The following is a 19,663-nucleotide window of genomic DNA, read 5'->3' as shown; positions in this document are numbered from 1 at the left end:
AGGTAATTATTGATAAGTATGATCCAGTTACCATTTACTTTATTGTTTTGGGTTCGGGTTTATACACCCTTTTCGGTTTCCTGTCTAGAGAATATCCTTTAGAATTTGTTGGAGAGCTGGTTTGATGGTGCTGAATTCTCTCAGCTTTTGCTTGTCTGTAAAGCTTTTGATTTCTCCTTCGTATTTGAATGAGATCCTTGCTGGGTACAGTAATCTGAGCTGTAGGTTATTGTCTTTCATCACTTTAAGTATGTCTTGCCATTCCCTCCTGGCCTGAAGAGTTTCTATTGAAAGATCAGCTGTTATCCTTATGGGAATCCCCTTGTGTGTTATTTGTTGTTTTTCCCTTGCTGCTTTTAATATTTGTTCTTTGTGTTTGACCTTTGTTAATTTAATTAATATGTGTCTTGGGGTGTTTCGCCTTGGGTTTATCCTATTTGGAATTCTCTGTGTTTCTTGGACTTGGGTGATTATTTCCTTCCCCATTTTAGGGAAGTTTTCAACTATTATCTCCTCAAGGATTTTCTCATGATCTTTCTTTCTGTCTTCTTCTTCTGGGATTCCTATAATTCTAATGTTGGAGCGTTTCATATTGTCCTGGAGGTCTCTGAGATTGTCCTCGTTTCTTTTAATTCGTTTTTCTTGTTTCCTCTCTGATTCATTTATTTCTACCATTCTATCTTCTATTTCACTAATCCTATCTTCTGCCTCCGTTATTCTACTATTTGTTGCCTCCAGAGTGTTTCTGATCTCATTTATTGCATTATTCATTATATTTTGACTCTTTTTTATTTCTTCTAGGTCCTTGTTAAACCTTTCTTGCATCTTCTCAATCCTTGTCTCTAGGCTATTTATCTGTGATTCCATTTTGATTTCAAGATTTTGGATCATTTTCACTATCAATATTCGGAATTCCTTCTCAGGTAGATTCCCTACTTCTTCCTCTTTTGTTTGGTTTGGTGGGCAACTCTCCTGTTCCTTTACCTGCTGAGTATTCCTCTGTCTCTTCATCTTGGTTATATTGCTGCGTTTGGGGTGGTCTTTTTATATTCTGGTAATTTGTGGAGTTCTCTTTATTATGGAGCTTCCTCACTGTGGGTGGGGTTCTATCAGTGGCTTGTCAAGGTTTCCTGGTTAGGGAGGCTTGTGTTGGAGTTCTGGTGGGTGGAGCTGGGTTTCTTCTCTCTGGAGTGCAGTGGAGTGACCAGTGATGGGTTATGAGACATCAAAGGTTTTGGAATAATTTTGAGCTGCCTGTATATTCAAGCTCAGGGGAGTGTTCCTGTGTTGCTGGAGAATTTGAGTGATATGTCTTGTTTTGGAACTTGTTGGCCCTTGGGTGGAGCTTGGTTTCAGTGTAGGTATGAAGGCAATTGATGAGCTCCTATTGCTTAATGTTCCCTGAATTCAAGAGTTCTCTAATGTTTTCAGGCTTTGGATTTAAGCCTCCTGCTTCTGGTCTTCAGTTTTGTTTTTACAGTAGCCTCTAGACTTCTCCATATGGCTTCCTCTCAAAGGTGTGATCTGTTGCAGTCCTCATAAGCCTGCATCGTCTCTGCACGACTTCCTGCACGATCACCCTCACTCTGCAGAGAAGGTGAAGAGCAATTTTGCAACTTTTCCAGGAAGCACCCAGGAGAAACCTTGCTTGCTCCAACTGCTGCAGAGTCTGGGCAGAATTCCTCTTGTTTGGAATAGGGTTTTTGCAGATTTAATGAAGGATCTTGATATGAAGAGATCGTTCTGGATTATCCGTGAGCCTCTATCTGATCTTCAGGTTCCTCATTTGTAAAGTGGGAATAATACCACCACCGAGTTTGTTGGCTCCTGCAAGACGCCCAGCACCATTGTCACCTCATGAACTGTCCGCGCCACAAATTCAAATCCTCATTCAATATCTTGTGGTGATTTCAAGTTTGTATAATTTTTATGCCCTTTGCAATGATGAAAATAATAGAGGTTACCCTTCCTTTGTTTTTCATAGTATCAGCAGGCAGCAGCAAAGCCAGTTCTCTTCCTGGAAGCCTGCAGCGTTCACGAAGCGACATCGATGTGAATGCTGCCGCCGGCGCCAAGGCACACCATGCTGCCGGACAGGCTGTGCGAAGTGGGCGGTTAGGCGCAGGGGCCCTGAACCCAGGCTCCTATGCATCGCTAGGTAAGACAGCTCACTACAGGAAATTGTGCTGCATCTTCTCCCTGGTCTCAGGACACTAGGGAACCATCATCGATTTCAGTAACTGATCGTGGTGATAGCTTTATCATCTCTCTTTCATTCTTTCTAATTATGAATAGTGTCCATACATTTTATATGATTCTGTCCTTGGAATGTAGTTCTGAGATACCTAAAATGCCTTATTTCTCCTCTTCCTAATCATCTTGATCAAAGGAACAGCTCTTGATTTGCCTGTAGAGTTATTTTCACAGTTCTGCACTACTGCCACAGCCAGCTGCTAGTTACTGAGGAAGTCTGGTCTTAGACCCAGCTTCTCCATTCCCCTTCTCCTATCTCTGTTCCCTTCCCAAGAAGGTAAAGGCTTTTGGGAATCTGGGAAAACTGCAAAGCTTAATCATAATCAAAACTTAAACATACATCCCCAAAGCCATTCAGAGTTTGCTTTTTATATCCATCAACCTTAAAAGTTTCCGGTTGGTTAGCCGTATTATTTGTCTTACTTTTGTGCTTCATTTTTCTTTCTCTTGAGTAATAGTGATAGAACACTAGGCAGGCAAACCATTGGCAGTCCATAGGAAGTGCAGAGATTCTGGGGGGGTGTGTGGTACATGGTAAAGGTGGCAGAGCTGCATCCAGTGAGGAAAGCATAGATTATTCATTAAATGGTGTTAGACACATGGCTTGCAGTCTGGTACAAAATTAAGTTAGAATCACGTTTTACACTGTATAAGTTTATTCCAGGTGACTAAAAAGTTGAACAAAAATATAAAGCAACTTGATGAAAACATAATAGTTGAGTATTCATCTAATCTCAGGTTGGAGAAGACATTCTAAGTATAAAAGCCAAAAAACCATGAGGGAAAGGTCCCTCAGATCAAAATCTAAGTGTAAAAATGTAACAAGTGGCTGAAAACAGAAAGGGAAAAAGGTTTAGCCAGGTACTGCAAAAATGTAAAATGTCTCCAAGTTTTATACATCTCGGGAAAACAGGTGAGCTTATTTTTATAGGAAAAAAAATGTATATATGTCAAGAAAAGCATATTTCAGAATTGCCGCCAAAACACCAGAACAGATATTGAACATCAGTTGTAATCAAACAGATGCAAATTGACCTATAAATAAAACAAGGAAGTTAAAGTTAGTGACTGCTGGTCATAAAGAATGCAGTTAAAAGTACAGATGTGAAATAATCATGGAGCACTTTTATCTGAGTGGCATTTTCATGATACCCATGAAACTTTTTTAAATGTTCAATGTTTTGATGTTTTTAGAAAACTATGCCAAGAAATGAAAAGAACGTTTATTATGTTTTTAATAATGTATTAGATTCAAGTTTGATATGTTACAAGGGGAAATGTTTAAGTTATGGTATACCCTTGTATATGCCGTCCAGCCACTGACAAGTCATATTTTTAATAAAGATCAAGTGATATAGCCTACCAAAAAATGTATGATAATTTCATCATTTTGTGTGAAATTATACATATGAAGGGCTGGGCAAATGTGGTTTTTTGTATGATTCATCTATATCATTGCATGTAGCTAAAGTTCCTTTATATTTCTATATATAATGTTCTATTGTATGAATATATCACAATTTAGTTTTCTGTTGGTGGCCGTCTTGGTTGTTTCCTTTTTTTTTTGTTATTATGAATAATACTTATGAACATTTTTACTTATAGGACTGGACAAAAATGTTGACAAAGATGTCAACAGTGGGTTGATCACTGCTTTTAATTTTCATAAAACTTTTCTGTATTTGAAACATTACCTTGCTAGAAACGCATTATTATTTCAGTATATGAAAACCAGTCAATATAATATACCTTGTAGTAGAACAAAGGACAAAAATCACATGATCACTAGATGCAGAAAAGGCATTGACAAATTTTGTCACTCTTTCATGATAAAAATACTCAACAAACTGGGATAGAAGGAAACTTTCTGAGCCTGATAAAGATATCTGTGAAAAATCCACAGCTATCATATATGACATGATGAAAGACTGGATGCTTCCCTGAAAATCAACAATAAGATAAGGATGTCCGCTCTTGCCCTTCCTAAGAGCATTGCCATGGAAATTCTAGCCTGGTCAGTTAGGCTAGAAAAGCAAATAAAAAATATTTAGACTGGAAAAGAAGTAAAACTTGATCTTACATACAGAAAATGTAATCTTATATATAGAAAATCCTTAGAAAATCACAAAAATCTATTCGAGATTTTTAATGAGTTTAGCAAAAGTTATAGAAGGTAAGATCAATATGCAAAAATCAGTTGGATTTCTAAATGCTAGCAGTGAACAATCTGAAAATAAAGTAAGAAAGCATTTCCAATGACAATAACCTCAAAAAGAAAAAATTCTTAGGAATCTGTATAACAGAAGTGTAAACTGAAGAGAAGCTGGATAAAGCTTGGACTTCATCAAAATTAAAAATTTTGTTTCAAAGGGCACCATCAAGAAAGTGAAGAGACAACACACAAAATAGAGAAAATATGCAAATCATGTATCTGATTAAGGACTTAGATCTCAAATATATAAAGAATTTTTATAACTCAGTAACAAAAAGACAATTCTGTTTAAAAAATAGGCAAAGGATTTGAATACGCATTTCTCTAAAGACAATATACAAATTACCAATAGAAAGCACATTAAAAGATGCTCAATATCTTTAGACATTAGGGAAATGAAATTCGAAAGTGTTATGCCCAGAGTCCGAGTCCCCAAAACTGAGAGAATAAGACGTCCACAGCAATGCAAAAGCATAAAGGGGTTTATTGCTAGCTCGAGTTAGGGCCCAGGTCTCATCCAGCACAGTAGAATCCGACAAGAGCCCCGAGCTCTGAATCACATCTACTTTTATACAGACGGTTCTTTGTTCCTGTAACAGCATAGCTGATTGGTTAAACCGTGCGCGCGGGACTTTTAACCTCGCATCCCTATCCGGATTGGTTCAGGTCTGGCGCGGGCCGGGGGCTTTGGGGATTTTTTCTGATTGGTCGAGCTACACTGCCTGCGGGAGATCCCAGTGCCTCAGCTTTCCTAGAGACTAAACCTCAGGCCTAGCCTGCCCCTTAGAGCCTGTCCTGGCTTCAGTTTGGTCCTAACATTCCCCCCTGTCTTCAGCTACATAGAGGAATCTTACTCTTTATTTTGCGGCAGGGCCTGATACTGTTGCCTCAGTACAATCAGTTGGACGGTATTGACGCGGTCTTTTACAAAGGCAACAAGCTTAGTTATTATGCATGGACCAAAAGTAAGTATTAATAGTAGCACCATTAGAGGGCCCACCAGGGTGGAAATTAGCATTGTTAACCACAGGGACTGTTGGAACCAGGACTCAAATTAATTTTGAGACGTTTCTTTTCTTTTTTTGATTTAGCCCTTTTTTTATCTTGGCCAGGGACTCCCTGATTACCCCTGAGTGATTCACATAAAAACAATGTTTTCCCCCTAACACAGCACATAGGCCCCCTGAGGGACTTCATACTCAAGATACTTTTTGGGAATTGGGGCGGAGGTCTCTTTCTTCTGTAACTTCTTCCTGCTGTGCATGGGCGTAGGCCTGCCTAGCAGAGCAGAAGTCTCTCTACCTAATCTAAGTTGGGGTTTTCCACATCTGAAGCCAGCTTTTACCCTTGTAGTTGTAGCAATTTAGTTGGCCCCTCTCAGAGATGAAATAGACAAGGGTCAAACAAGAGACCTAACAGGATGGTCATCTCTGGTCCCCGGAAACAGAAGGCAACATTTGGGGTGAGGGTTACAGGGTTTGTGACCCCTTCTGATTGGTTGGTGGTGAGGCAACAGAGCAGTGCTCCAGGAATCTTGTGTTCAGTCTGAAGTTACCATCTTCCACCTGGGTGGGGGCTCAAAGACATTGTTATGCATATTTCTTTGAGTAGGAACCAGGACTCTGTCTGGAGGCTGTACCAAGCTTTGATAGTTTCTGTTTTTGTATCCCCTCCCTTCCCTGATTAGCAATTGTTTGAATCTATGCTTTGGAATTCAGGGAAGCCAAGGAGGCTGAACAAAGTCTATATCCTACAGATAAGAAATGGAGAACACAGAGCAGATCTGTACTCCAGAGCCCCACAGAGTCCCGCTCAGTTTTAATTTTAGGGAACTAGGCAACAATGACTATGATAACTTTCTGTCAAAATGGGGCATAGGACTGCCCCAGCTTGGAGCAATACAAGCTGTAATCTGAAAGTACACTCATAGCATCACCTAGTTATTTCCCAGGATATCTGAACCATAGCTACTCTATTTTGACTTTTAATTATAAACTATTTTTTAATAGCCAAAGCAGATTTTACCATTAATGACAGTGTTTTTCTAGATATGAGAAGATGCAAGAATTGGGACTCATAAAATCTTTTCCTGAAAAGATCTAACTATCTGATGGCCTGTTTTGCCAGTTTTTCTCAGAGCACAGAGTGCCTCAATTCTGATTTTCACCCTGAACTCTTTTCAGGGGCATTCAAAGTCAGCAGTTGCAGCGGCCATGATTTAATCTTCGTAGATGCAGATGGCGAGTGTCAGTCTTCAGTTGGCAGAGCCCCTTTTTGCTCATAAACTTGACCGTGATTATGAGGGGGGCACTTCATGACCATTTTATCCCATGGCGCTGAGAGTGTCCATTCTCGGGTAAACAGGCCACTCAATGTGCTGTTACTGGACTAGGCCATGAAACAGTATCTAAAATTCTCTGGACCACCTGTCTTTCTAGCTTTTTGGTCCAGGAAAATGTTTCCTCTTGTTGCTTCTTGCCATATCTAGAGTTACACTGTTACCATCATCGATCTCATATGGGACTATATATTATTGTATTAGAGGCCTCACACACATACAGTGTAAGAAACAGCAATTTTGTAAAACAGGTGAAATACAAATAACATAGCCAGCAGTATTAGTAAAGTCACAAGTAAGACTTATGTTAAGAACTTCCATTAGATGTAGCCCAGTATATCTTCAGGTCATCTGACTTAGTCTGCCCTGTAGAATCTTTATCTTTCAGGGAAATTATATATTGGCACCATCTATAAGGAACATAGCCCAGTTTTTTAGTGTCACTAGACTGATTATCTTTAGTATGATTTAATTTTTTAAGTAAATTTTCTCAGGGCCAACCAGTTAGAGTCTGGTAATAGAGAAATTTACCAAGGTAACCCAGAACTAGACACAGGTTATTGGCCACAAACCCAACAACTGGATTGATTTTTAAAACTAGCATAGGATCAGGCCTGTGATAGAAAAGCATTTGACTTATATGCAAAGGTCTAAGAAGTTAAGAAAACATAAATGATCATACGAATCAGGGCCCGCATCTCGGGGAAGCTGTCTCCCTCTGATGTCGTCGTCTTCTCATCCTGGTGTAGTGTAGTTTCTCCTGATAAAAAAGTCCTTCCATCCATGTTGGAGACATTCCCTTAAATTATGTCTTTTTCCAGTCCTGGTTGCAGGTCATGAGGCATCTGATCTTCATCCAAAGATAGATTACTGAGATAAGCTTCAGAAACAAACAGGGTGTTCTTCAAGAATTCAGTTAAATTTTACATTAACATCACATAACATCAAAGAACTATCTAAGAGATGAGTCTTACTAGATGCAGACCTCCATTAACAAACTGGTATTTAACATTTTGAAATATCTTTTTTTCCTTAAAGTTACCCTTATTTTTATTAAATATAACCAAATTAAGGCTAGTTTGTTTGCAAAATAGGTCTGTTCTCACTGATTTTGGTCTGATGATTTTTATAATCATAATTGATCATAGGCTTTTTATTTTGCTGAAACATTTATAGAGTCTCAGACTGAACTTTTAAAATAAAACAGGGCTGGGAATCTCACACCAAAGGCTTATCACAGATTTTGCCTAACAAATCTAGGTGAATTCTTCCCTTTTTAAGGTCTCAAAAATTTCTTGAGATTTTTGTATCCGTGAGATAACCTTCCTAACTCATTTGATAAACTTACTGGGAACCTAAGAACTTCCAATTTTTGGAGGAGTCAGATAGAAAATATAATTTTTTTGTTTATAACGTTTAATTTTACCAAAGTATTGTCATAATTAGTTTGAGAGGAAGATTTCCCCTACTCCCTGAAAACATAAGATTTAACCCCATAATTTTTCAGATAGAAACCATAAAAGTTATAAGCATATTCACTGGTTTATTCAGTCCTTTTGCTAACTTTTGTGAAGTCATCAGGTTTTCCATTAAAATACCAGGACATATCAGAATGTTAAAAACTCCATATAATTTTTAGGATATCTGTATTAGTAATTTTACCCTACATTATAATATGAGCAGATGTATTACTCATTTGATAATCTTTTTTATGTAATTTAACCAACCAAATAAACACAATTTAATATCTCTCTTTGGGATGCTTCAGGGGCCCTCTGAAGCACCCCAAAGTTAGCTAGAAGCCAAAAGTGCTTCATAGAATGATTTAGGAAGTTTTGTCAACAAATATCAGAAAGGTTTTGAGCACTCAGTCAGATGGGACTATAGGTCACTGTGAAACAATAGCTATTCACTCAGCCAAAGTAACAATATGGGATTTCAGAGGCAGATACAGAACAGACCATTTAAGAGGCAAATAAACTTAAATCTATTGTTAAATGCAGTTCAACATCTGAAGAAAGTGTGTCCTTTTAACAGAGAGAAAAGCCAAATTCAAGTTGTTGCGCCAGCTTATTTTTAGTCATTAACAGTCCCAAATTTCTTTAGCTTCTTTGTAAGAGGAAACTAATGTTCAGTAATAAATGTTTTAAAATCTTACTCTATTTGGAAATGAGCTAGCTAGTCAGTGAACTTCCATCACTTAGTTTAGCACAACCCAATTCAAGTTACCCCAATTTGGACAGACTATTTCAGACAGACATTCCTAAAGCATAATTATTCTTAATAGAGTTTATCTAAAAGCTCATATCTCATTTACATTTTCTTTGAAGTTTTTTACTTGAGGTAATTTTCTTGTCGACAAACTTGTAACAGATATAATATTTAACTTATATTAAACCTAGGTACAATGAAAATATTTTTTTTAACGTTAATTACTCTAAGACATGTCTATATTAGATAGGTCAACAAACAAACATTAATATCAGGTATTTAACATTGAATATTTTCCAGTTCACATGAACCTGGAATTTATTGTTTAATTTAGAATTACTTGATTTGTAAGCGCTTACCTTTTTTAAGCCAAATAAATAGATCTCATATATAAATTAACTTTAAAAATATTACCCAGAGACAGAGACATACCAAGACATATTTAGACAGACACAGTGCGAGATCTAGCTTTAAGTCTTTTTTTTTTTTTCTCAGTGTCAGAAGTTAGAGATAGTCTAGATAAGTGTTCTTAAGAGCCCTGGTCTCAAGGCACAGGGAAAGAAAATCAAGTTCTAACAAATGGCGGCAGGTCTAAACCACATGGTGGCCAGACAAAGCAAAATGGCCATCAAAAATCACTACACAGATCACAGAGTTAAAACACACACATAAACCTGGCAGTCCTCATCAAAGTGAAAGTGAAGTCGCTCAGTCATATCAGACTGTTTGCGACCTGTGGACTGTAGCCCACCAAGCCTTTCCGTAACATCAAAGATTTTAAGGGAGGAAAGGAAGCCAGGTTGAAAGAAGGGGGAGGAGGCGGGAGAGGGGGCAAAAGGGGTGGCCTTACAGACGTCTCCTGCCACCTACAGATACCCAGGCGTTACGGGACTTTTCCCTGGGCTTCCAGAGGAGAGAGGACTGGAACTCGGCCCTACCAGAAATCAGAACCAGAATTTGAGTTTTCTGCCAAGAGGAGGTGATCAGTCTCCAATCCTCAGCTCAGGCTGAGGGCCCTTCGACCAGATTTCTGCATCCAGGACCAGGGGACTAGAAAAACAGGGAAGGATAGGAAGGGTTAAGGAGAGGAGACAGAGAGGGAAGGGGAGAGAGATCAATAAAGTCTCTTGTTCCTTACCGGTCAGGGCACTCTAGCCAGTTGTCCGTGTCAGGAGGAGACCAGGGACAAAAGGGTCCCAGTTGCGGCCGCTGGGTCTGGTCCATTGGCAGGCAAGCTGGCCCCTGAGTACCCCGAGTGGTCAGGATGTCAGTCTCGGCGAAGAAGAATCCCACCAGAGTCACCATTTGTTGCAGGAAGAGGGGACCCCTTCCAGGGCCCGAAACTGGGCTCTTGCCTAACACTCGGAAATGAATTGTCCGAGGAGACATACGTGCTGACAAAGCAAGAGATTTTATTGGGAAAGGGCATCCAGGTGGAGAACAGCAGGGTAAGGAAACCCAGGAGAACTGCTCTGCCATGTGGCTCACAATGTACAGGCGGTGTCTCCTTTAAACCTTTCCTGAACTCTTCCGGTTGGTGGAGGCTTATTAGTTCCGTATTTTTTATCAGGATCTCCTGTCATAAAACAACTCATGCAAATAGTTACTATGGTGCCTGGCCAGGGTGGGGCGGTTTCAATCAGTGTGCTTCCCCTAACAATTTCCCCTGCAAGATGGGGTATATAGCGGCACCGTTGGTTCAGTCTCCTTGAGATTCTTTGGGTTCTTTCTTACATGTGTCTCCAACACCTGAGGGGTTGAAAATCCCTGTTGAGGCAAAAAAGGTTTTACCCAAGGAGGCGGGGGAGGGGGGGTGGGGCTTGGTCAGGGTGTCCGATCCGCAGTCGGAAGATGATATTTCGGACTTGGTGTACAGTTCCCAAGTCAAAGGTGCTTTCTGAGGGCCAGCCTACATGGAAGGTCGGCCATTCTGCGCTGCAAAAAGTTAGTAATTTGTTCTTCTTCACCAGCACCGATAGATTCTGTGCTCTAGACTTAAAATCAGAGAAGTGGTCAGTCCTAAGAGACAAAGGAGTAGAAGTTGTTTGTCCCATGACTACAGAGAAAAACACAGGAGACCAAATGAGCACACAAAGAGCAGAGACAGTGCTGGCACTCACACAGACGCAACAAACAGACAACAAATGTACATCGGCCAAAAGCACAGTACTAGGTCTTCCCAGGCCCCCTTTCTTTAACCTTTTTCTCCCCTTGAGAGTATCTTACCGGCAGGACGTCCACAGAGCCAGCCGCCTCCCCAACACAATGCCAGGCCTTGGCCTTATGCTGGTCTTAACGAGAAAACAGAGCCAGCCGCCTCCCCAGCACAGTGCCAGGCCTCGGCCTTACACTGGACTTAACCAGAAAACACCGGTGTTCAGAGATCTCTCCTCCTAGTGAGGAAACCCCTTCTGCCGGGAGAGTGTTATTCTTCCCAGTTAAAGGGATCCCGGATGAGCCCCCAAATGTTATGCCCAGAGTCCGAGTCCCCAAAACTGAGAGAATAAGATGTCCACAGCAATGCAAAAGCATAAAGGGGTTTATTGCTAGCTCGAGTTAGGGCCCAGGTCTCATCCAGCACAGTAGAATCCGACAAGAGCCCTGAGCTCTGAATCACATCTACTTTTATACAGACGGTTCTTTGTTCCTGTAACAGCATAGCTGATTGGTTAAACCGTAGGTACGCGGGACTTTTAACCTTGCATCCCTATCCGGATTGGCTCAGGTCTGGCGTGGGTGGGGGACTATGGGGATTTTTTCTGATTGGTCGAGCTACACTGCCTGCGGGAGTTCCCAGTGCTTCAGCTTTGCTAGAGACTAAACCTCAGGCCTAGCCTGCCCCTTAGAGCCTGTCCTGGCTTCAGTTTGGTCCTAACAGAAAGCACCTCTTCATGCTCATTAGGATGGCTGGTGAAGATATGGAGAAATTGAAACATCACATACTGCTCATGGAATGTAAGCAGAGCCACCCTGGGAACAGCTTGGCAGTTTCTCAAAAAGTGAAACAGAGAGTTCCACTCCCAGCTGTTTACCCAAGACATATGAAACATACGTTCTCATTAAAATATATACATGAATAAATGTTCAAGTAACATTATTCATAATAGCCGTAAAGTGGAAACAACTCAAATGTTCATCAGCTGGTAACTGGTTAAGCAGATATGTACATACAATGAGATGGAATATCACTCAGCCATAAAAAGGATCATACTACATAAAAATGGAGTACTAGTGCATCCTCTAAGATGATGGAACTTGAAAGCGTTATCAAGTTAGGTACACACTGGCACATATTTATGATTCCGTTTGCATGAAATGCCTAGAATAGGTGAATACACAGAAACATAAATTAGTTGTTGCGAAGTGATGGGAGTTGGGAAAAATAGAGGGTGACATCAGTGGGTGTAAGATTTCTTTTTGAAGTGATGAAGGTGTTCTGGAATTGTATATTTATGAGGGTTGTGCAGTCTTGTGAATATAGTAAAAGCACTGAATTGTGTACTATGAAAGTGAATTTTATGGTACATGAATTATACATTAATTTTTTAAGTGGGGAAAAATGGGAAACAATAAAATCTACTCATTGTGAGTCTTAACAATAAAAACGTTTAACAGCTTTTTATTTTTTAGTATTAGGAAAAAAAATACTGAATTTGAAATGTTTTAATGTGAATTTGAAAGCCATTTGCTGCAATGTTTTTTTCATAAGAAAGTCGTAACAGTGCCATGAGATTCCTTAATTTGTTTCTTTGGTTCCTTAAGGTTTGAAGAGCATGTTTGCTTTCTTACACAAGGGAAAGGTGCCCTCTGTCCTCTTTTTTTCCTGACCCAGGCTCACACTCAGGGACAATGAGATACTTGCCTGTGGCTCTTTCCAGGGCTTAGAGAATAGATTTTCTCATTCTTTCTATTTCTGTGTCTTTTTCTCTTTTCCTTACTGTCTTCCTTCCTTCCTTCCCTCCCTCCTTTCCTCTCTTCTTCCTTCCTAGATGCCCTCCTCCCCTCTTTCTGACCTTTCTTATACAGATGTGATTTGTGTTTTCTTTGTTTTCTTCACTTTGATTCTGTTTATAATGGCTGAACATTTATGGATCCAGAGATAATATGCTTCTGTACTGAAACAGTCTCTCAGTCTATCAGTAGGTTGCTAAAGGATGAGCAGCTAAAAGCTTGTTGAGTTTTATGCATTTTGAGTTTGACGTGTGGAGACATCAACCTGGAATTGTTATGGAGGCACAGTAGTATATGAGAAAGAATTACATACAATGGCAGAAAACTCAGGAGAGAGATCTGTGCTTGAGATTAGGTTCAGAAATGATTGGAGATTGTTCTTATTGTAATCTTTCAATATTAAACTCAATACATTACTTAAAGCAGTTGCCACTGGGCTTTTCCGCCACTAAAGTACTGAATCCTTTAACAGTGGGATATGATGAGTGTTTTGAGGTTTACCCTTTAAAACTTTATCCTGAGAAGTTTGATAGAATGGGAGACAGGAATTTCTGTGAAGGAAACCTTGATATATCTATGCCAAATTTATGAATGTTTGTTCTCAATGGCTAGGTTTGTGAGATTGCCTAAATGAAAAGGAAAGTAAATTATTTCAGTGGTATCATGTGACAGAAGTCAGACTTCTTTGAGGAAGAAGTTGGAAGGAGAATCTGCATAAATTATTCCTATGCTTAATGGTTGAGAAGAGATGAAAAAACATTGTAGCAATTATCCATAGTTAATGAACTTTTTGTTTTTTCAAAATTAAGGGAGTTACATATGTTTGTATACTAAGTTGGTAGGATCAGTAGAGAAGAAAAAGTTAAAATGCAAGAATGAGAGGAAATCACTTATGGCCAGAATTCTCATGAAAGGCATAAGGAATAGGATGTATAGCACTAGGGAGTTAGCCTTGGGTGTTGAAAGGTCATCAGCGTCACTGAGGTAGGGGGAAGAAAAGGAAGAAGCAGGTAGTTCACACGTCTTTGGGGCAGCTGGGCGTTGAGAACCACGTCATCAGGAGTTTATTGCGTCTGTGTTTTCACGTTTGAGGAAATGGAGTCAGGACACTGCTAATAAAAAGGATGTCTGAGAGGCGACTGGAAGTGTGCTACAGCTTGTTGAGGGGTCACAAGAGGTGGGGTCCTCTTCTGGCCTTCCTGCAGCCTCCCACGCGGTTAAGAGACATGCTGGAAGAACTCACACGACTTGGCTGTACTCATGGCTGAGGCTTATTAGAGCAAAAGGACACACAGCAGGATCAGCAAGGGAAAGCAACCCATTGGATGTTCTGGAGGCGTCGAGGCACAGGCTTTCAGTTATTCCTCCCAGAGGCAAAATGATGGGCTGTATGAAACATGCTCCTTCTTCCGGCAGTGACTGTAGCACATTTGCATAATGTTTCTGACCGGAGAGACTCACTTAAGACTCAGCCCAGGGTGAGGGTAAAGTGGGGGTGGTTAGGTAGGCACTGCCATATACCCAGCCACAATTACCAACATCTATTCTCCCAAAGAGAGAGCAGGTATTCCTCATAAATCACATTATCTGCAAAAACAGTTCAGGCAAGTTCCTTTAACGGGAGTTCGATACCTTGTCCCCAACACTGAAACCGTCAGGATCCAGAACTAACTTACCAGTGGCCAGCTAAGGGCCAGCCCTGTAATTAGGCTCTTCTTAAGAATATCAGGCCTGGTATGTTAATAATTTTCTGCACAATCACTCAAGGCCAAGCCTGATGATTACCCTAGTTTCTAGCAGTGCCTTTATGCATGACTTTGTGGTTTTATAATCCATTGGGGCACCTCAGTGTAGCGTGGTAGAAAATTAGAGTCGTTTGAGTTGTCCATGCTTCAGGGCTTACAGGACCGAAAGTACTAGGAAAGGATGGGGTGAGGAAGCAGCAAGGCAGTAGAGGGAAGATAATGACGAAAGAGCTGAATTTAGAGTGGAATTTGGGGGTGTGCTCTAGCCTATAGAGGAAGAAAGCAAGCAAGGCGAAGTGACTCAGATTATGAGAAGCTCAGCAGACCCAAGCAGGAGGTTTGTCTGATGGTGGAGGCGCCCAAGGTTGGAACATGGGCTTCTCTAACTTCTCTAGGCAAATAAAAATTAGACTTATTATCAATTCAGTGTTTTTTTTCTGATATCTTTGTCTCACAAAGGAAATTCATCTTATTTAATCTAGTATGTTTTAATTGAAAAAAAGCTTCATATTTGTGCTATGAATTCTGTCTTCTTAAAAATAATGTTTTCTAGGGGTTATAAAATCTTTTTCTAATATACCAAGTTTTCCTCTGTTCTTTGCTTGCTCTTTCATCAAAGAGGATACTTCTGACAAGATGGATGGTAAGAACTTCCTTTTCTAATTCTACTAAAAAATTTTATGGTTCTTGGATTCTGTGTAATATCTTTGTTCTCTTAATTTCTGAAAATAGACTGCTTATTTAGCAGCAGTCTTAATGTGAAAATGGCTCCATAATTCTCTGAATTTGGGGCTAGACATATCCATTTTGGGTTTCTCAGTTTATTCAAATACTAGATTACTGTTTGTTTAAGTTAAATCAATTTTCTTAACTTTTTTCAACCTGAGCCCTTAGAATATTCTCGATTTCTCAAGTCTTTCTCAGCAATACCAGATTCAAGAGAAAGGAACCTCATAAGTCACATAATTCGGTTCTTTAGTTTACTAACTCTGCTATAGAGAGAGACAGATGACATATTTTACGGATTCATATGTCCCCTCTGGTGGCTCAGTGGTAAAGAATCTGTTGCCAATGCAGGAGACACGTGAGACTGAGGTTCCATCCTTGGGTCAGGAAGATCCACTGGAGAAGGAAATGACAACCCGTTCCAGTATTCTTGCCTGGGAAATTCCCTGGGTCAGAAAAAAGTCAGATACAACTTAGTGATTAAACAACAATAACAGTGGTCATTTATGAAAATGAAATGCTAAGTACAGATGCTGTCTTTTTAAGAGTGTGTTTCAGATGAGCATTTTATCAAAATTGAACTTATTTTGAGCTGTACCTTTTAAATTTCATTATTTAGTTTATCTTTAGTTGCTTGATCCAGTATGATAATTTTTATCTGTATGATATTTTGTCTAGTACTAGACTCTATTATCCATACTTTTCCTTCACGTCATCAGATACTACCAGTGTTATCTAGGAACTTGAGCTTTTTTGTAAGAACTTGTAAGAAGATCATGAATCTGTAAGTCACAGTGTGAGGTCTAGGAAAAATGGATAACTGTGTTTTTCTATCAGTTATTACATAAACTCTGAAACTGGTTTATCTTCCACTCTGATGATTTATTTAATCTTGGCTTGGGTACATGAGTGTTATTTATAATTGGTCTCTGTGTATCTCTTTATGTTTAATGTATTTCATAAATTTAAGGAATTATTAAATGAATGAAAACCCACCATGAGATAGTTTCTATATTTCAGACCGTGTGGTATCACTTCTATCACTGAGAGTCTGGATCCTTAAAAAAACAAATTACTCTCACTTTCCAGATGAAAATTTTTCTTGTTTGGGTCAGAAACATCAGCCTATTTGAGAAATCACCTGTGTTATATAATGTGATACTCTAATTGATGTTTAGTCCTGTGTTTTTTTTTTAATCTATATACACACAGAGAGAGAAATACTGCTATTGCTCTATAATAGTAATGAGTTCTGATATTCATCCTTGATTTTTTTTTTGACCATGCTGTGCAATTTGTGGCATCTCAGTTCCCCAACCAGGGATTGAACCCCAGACCTTAGCAGTAAAAATGTGGAGTCCTAACCAGTGGACTGCCAGGAAATTCTCTTTACTTGATAATTTTTTTTGCTAGCTTTTACAACATCTTCAGTTCAGTTCAGTCTCTCAGTCGTGTCTGACTCTTTGCGACCCCATGAATCAGGGAATACAAAAAAGCTTGAATAAATAGCTGATAGATTCATAGGTAACGCTTTGATGAAAACAACACGGCCTGGATCCTGGCTGTGATCCCATGTTTGTCAGTTAGTTTTCTAGTTCTTTCTTGGGCTCCCTTTTGAAAATACTCAGAAAGTATTCTTACATAGGAAAGATATATTAAAACATTTGTTTCGAAGGGAGCAGTGACAGAGCTGTATCATTCTTGAGCAATTAGTTTTGTTGCCTTTCTTCATTTAAAATTTTCAATATGAGATACAGTAGACAGACTGGTCTATTTCAGAATTTTGCTATTTGCAGTTGTCTGGTTTTACCTGTTTTGTGCTGTGAGTCTTTAGGTTACCTCAAATTTTGTTTTATCTCAAAACCTTTAAAAAGCTAATTCAAGGCTATCAAACTAGAAGATATTTTTTTCTTTTGCCCTTTTGTTTTCGTCTTGGGTGGGAGGCACAAGGAAAGTCTTAATATCAATGTTGGCAGACTTTGTTGAAACGTTAATGTTTTATTTCTCTTATTTAGGAACAGCATCTGAAGATGGTAAGAATTAAACATTTTGTTAGTAACACAAATACCTCTACATTAATATTTTCATTAGTAGGAATTAAATATTAAAAACTAAAATAGGCTACTTTCTTTGCAGATCTATAATTTGCCAGCTGTGCTAGCTTCTACATTTTGTGTTTGGTTGTGTTACTCATGTAGATTTTTTTTTTTTTAATCCTTCATCCTGGAGTTTTGCTGTGTATCTTACATTATCTCATGCTGGAAAAAACATAATTGCTTCACATGTTTAATAATACCTAGTATAAAGTTACATAGTTTCATTTTTTTCTGTAGTGACATTAATGCCTTTCTTATGTGTTTTTGTTTTTTAATTTTTGCCAGTTCATTTATACTTTGTGAGTGCACGCACCATTGCTTTATCATTGGAGTTTAAATATCATCCCATTTAAATGCATTTATTATGTCAGCTTTTAAATGTATCTTTGATTTTGAATCAGGGCCTGGGGAATTGCATATGGTTTGAATTTGGAAGTACAAAAACCTTGCTAGATACAATACTTTATTTTGCTGAACCAATTTACCTTTTTAAAAATATTTCTTACTTTTCAATTTGGAGAAAGGAAAAACTTCAGTGTTTTTATTTATCCTACTTAAAGGCTATCTTATTAATTAAGCCTCTGATATGAACCACAAATTTTTCCCACATTTTACGAGTGGCATTTTCTTGTAATACAACCAAGTAGATTTGACATTTTGATGGTCTCATGTTTACTCTGACATATTTGAAATATTTTCATATTTTAAGTTTTAGAATACTTTATAAAAATGGTTTCTGGCACTGTGTCACTATAATTTAGATGGTAATATCAAAATAATTTATCCTAACTTCTTTATTATAATGGATAAATTTTGCATTTCAAAAATAATAATTTTCTTTCTATTTTACTTCTTAGTCAGGAGAACATCATGTCCTATTCTAAGCAGACTCTGTAAAAGGGTGAAAGTCCTGAATCATGAGCTTTTTGGGGCCTTGAAGAAGCTGATAGAATGAGAGGATCTACCACCTGTACTTCTCATTTTGCTTCATTTTATTCCTTGTTCTTAGTTATTCTCTTCTCTTCCCTCACTCATTTCATAATTTTGAAATTTTCCTTACCTTTAGATATGTTTTCTTAATTTAATATTGCCGTATCAAGCTAGATCATAGATCGTGATTGCCCTCCAAGTTGTGCCTTTTAAGTGAAAAGGATTCTGAGCTCTTCTCCATGATCATGTTGGTATGGGTTCCAATGTGATAGTGATTGAGGCTATTGCTCGAGAACACCAAAGTACCTACTAGTAATATATTTTTGTTTTTTCTAATGACAGTTTACTTAAGCACTTAGATAAGTAAGCATTCTCTCCTTTGGTTCAAGAGCTCTAGAAACATTTTTGCACCTTGGTTTCATGGAGGGGGATGAAACAGTAATAGAGAAGGAAGGAATACTGATTGGAGGCAGAGAAGGAAATGTGTAGAGAAAAGTGCCGACTCCTCTGTGATTGGTGTTTCCTCAAATAATTTTATAAATGGAAGTTGGCTGTTTGGGGAAGAGAATAGTAAACGTGTCCATGTATATCTGTAGTACTCTGATGTTTAGCACAGCATATAAAAAGATATTTTAGCTAGTATTGTATCTTCTGCAAATCCCTTCGGAAGTACGTTTTCAGTCCAAAAGACCGGGCTGTTGTTTCTAAGCTTAAGCTTGTATTTTAAACTACAGGCTGAATTTGAGAATAAATTAAATTTCATAGAAACTGAATAAATGTATGCCTGTGGTAGTTATCTTAAGTATAACTCTACTGGACTAAAAATATCAAACTGAGAATGGAGATCTTTTAGCTTGACTTTACTCTTACCCTTAAAGGAAAGTTAGTTTATGGTGCAACACATAAAAAACAGTATATATTTTTAAAATTTCAAGGGAAAATGCTAATCTTTAGAGTGAAGTTTACAGTGTTACAGAATTTGATACTTGAGAAGCACACCCAATTAGAAAATTATAGTGAGATTTTTTTTTTCCCCTCATTACTAAATATTATAGAAAAATGTCTGTAATTATGTAAATCATTTTATTCTTTAGGCCGGGTGAGAGCAAAGCTTTCAGCACCACTTGCTAGTATGGGAAATGCCAAGACAGATTCCAGAGGAAGAAGTCGAACAAAGATGGTGTCTCAGTCACAGCGTATG

The 19,663-nt window shown here is 38.6% G+C and overlaps 1 protein-coding gene across 23 annotated transcripts in view; it reads left to right on the top strand.

Moving 5' to 3' along the window:
• Positions 1-19,663, top strand: part of CLASP2 (cytoplasmic linker associated protein 2) — a 188,135-nt gene that overhangs the window by 107,095 nt on the left and 61,377 nt on the right. For 19 of the 23 annotated variants that reach the window (XM_068982071.1, XM_068982066.1, XM_068982069.1 and 16 more), the window contains 4 exons: positions 1,985-2,158; positions 15,330-15,353; positions 17,452-17,469; positions 19,557-19,658. In XM_068982071.1, coding sequence (XP_068838172.1) covers positions 1,985-2,158; positions 15,330-15,353; positions 17,452-17,469; positions 19,557-19,658 — 318 coding nt within the window. The remainder of the gene's footprint in view (positions 1-1,984; positions 2,159-15,329; positions 15,354-17,451; positions 17,470-19,556; positions 19,659-19,663) is intronic. The other 4 variants (XM_068982068.1, XM_068982065.1, XM_068982070.1 and 1 more) reach the window with 2 other exon arrangements.

Source organism: Capricornis sumatraensis, chromosome 10, assembly GCF_032405125.1.
Source record: "Capricornis sumatraensis isolate serow.1 chromosome 10, serow.2, whole genome shotgun sequence".
NCBI lineage: Eukaryota > Metazoa > Chordata > Mammalia > Artiodactyla > Bovidae > Capricornis > Capricornis sumatraensis.
The sequence above is the reverse complement of the archived record's forward strand: the minus strand, read 5'-3'. Positions and strand labels throughout refer to the sequence as shown.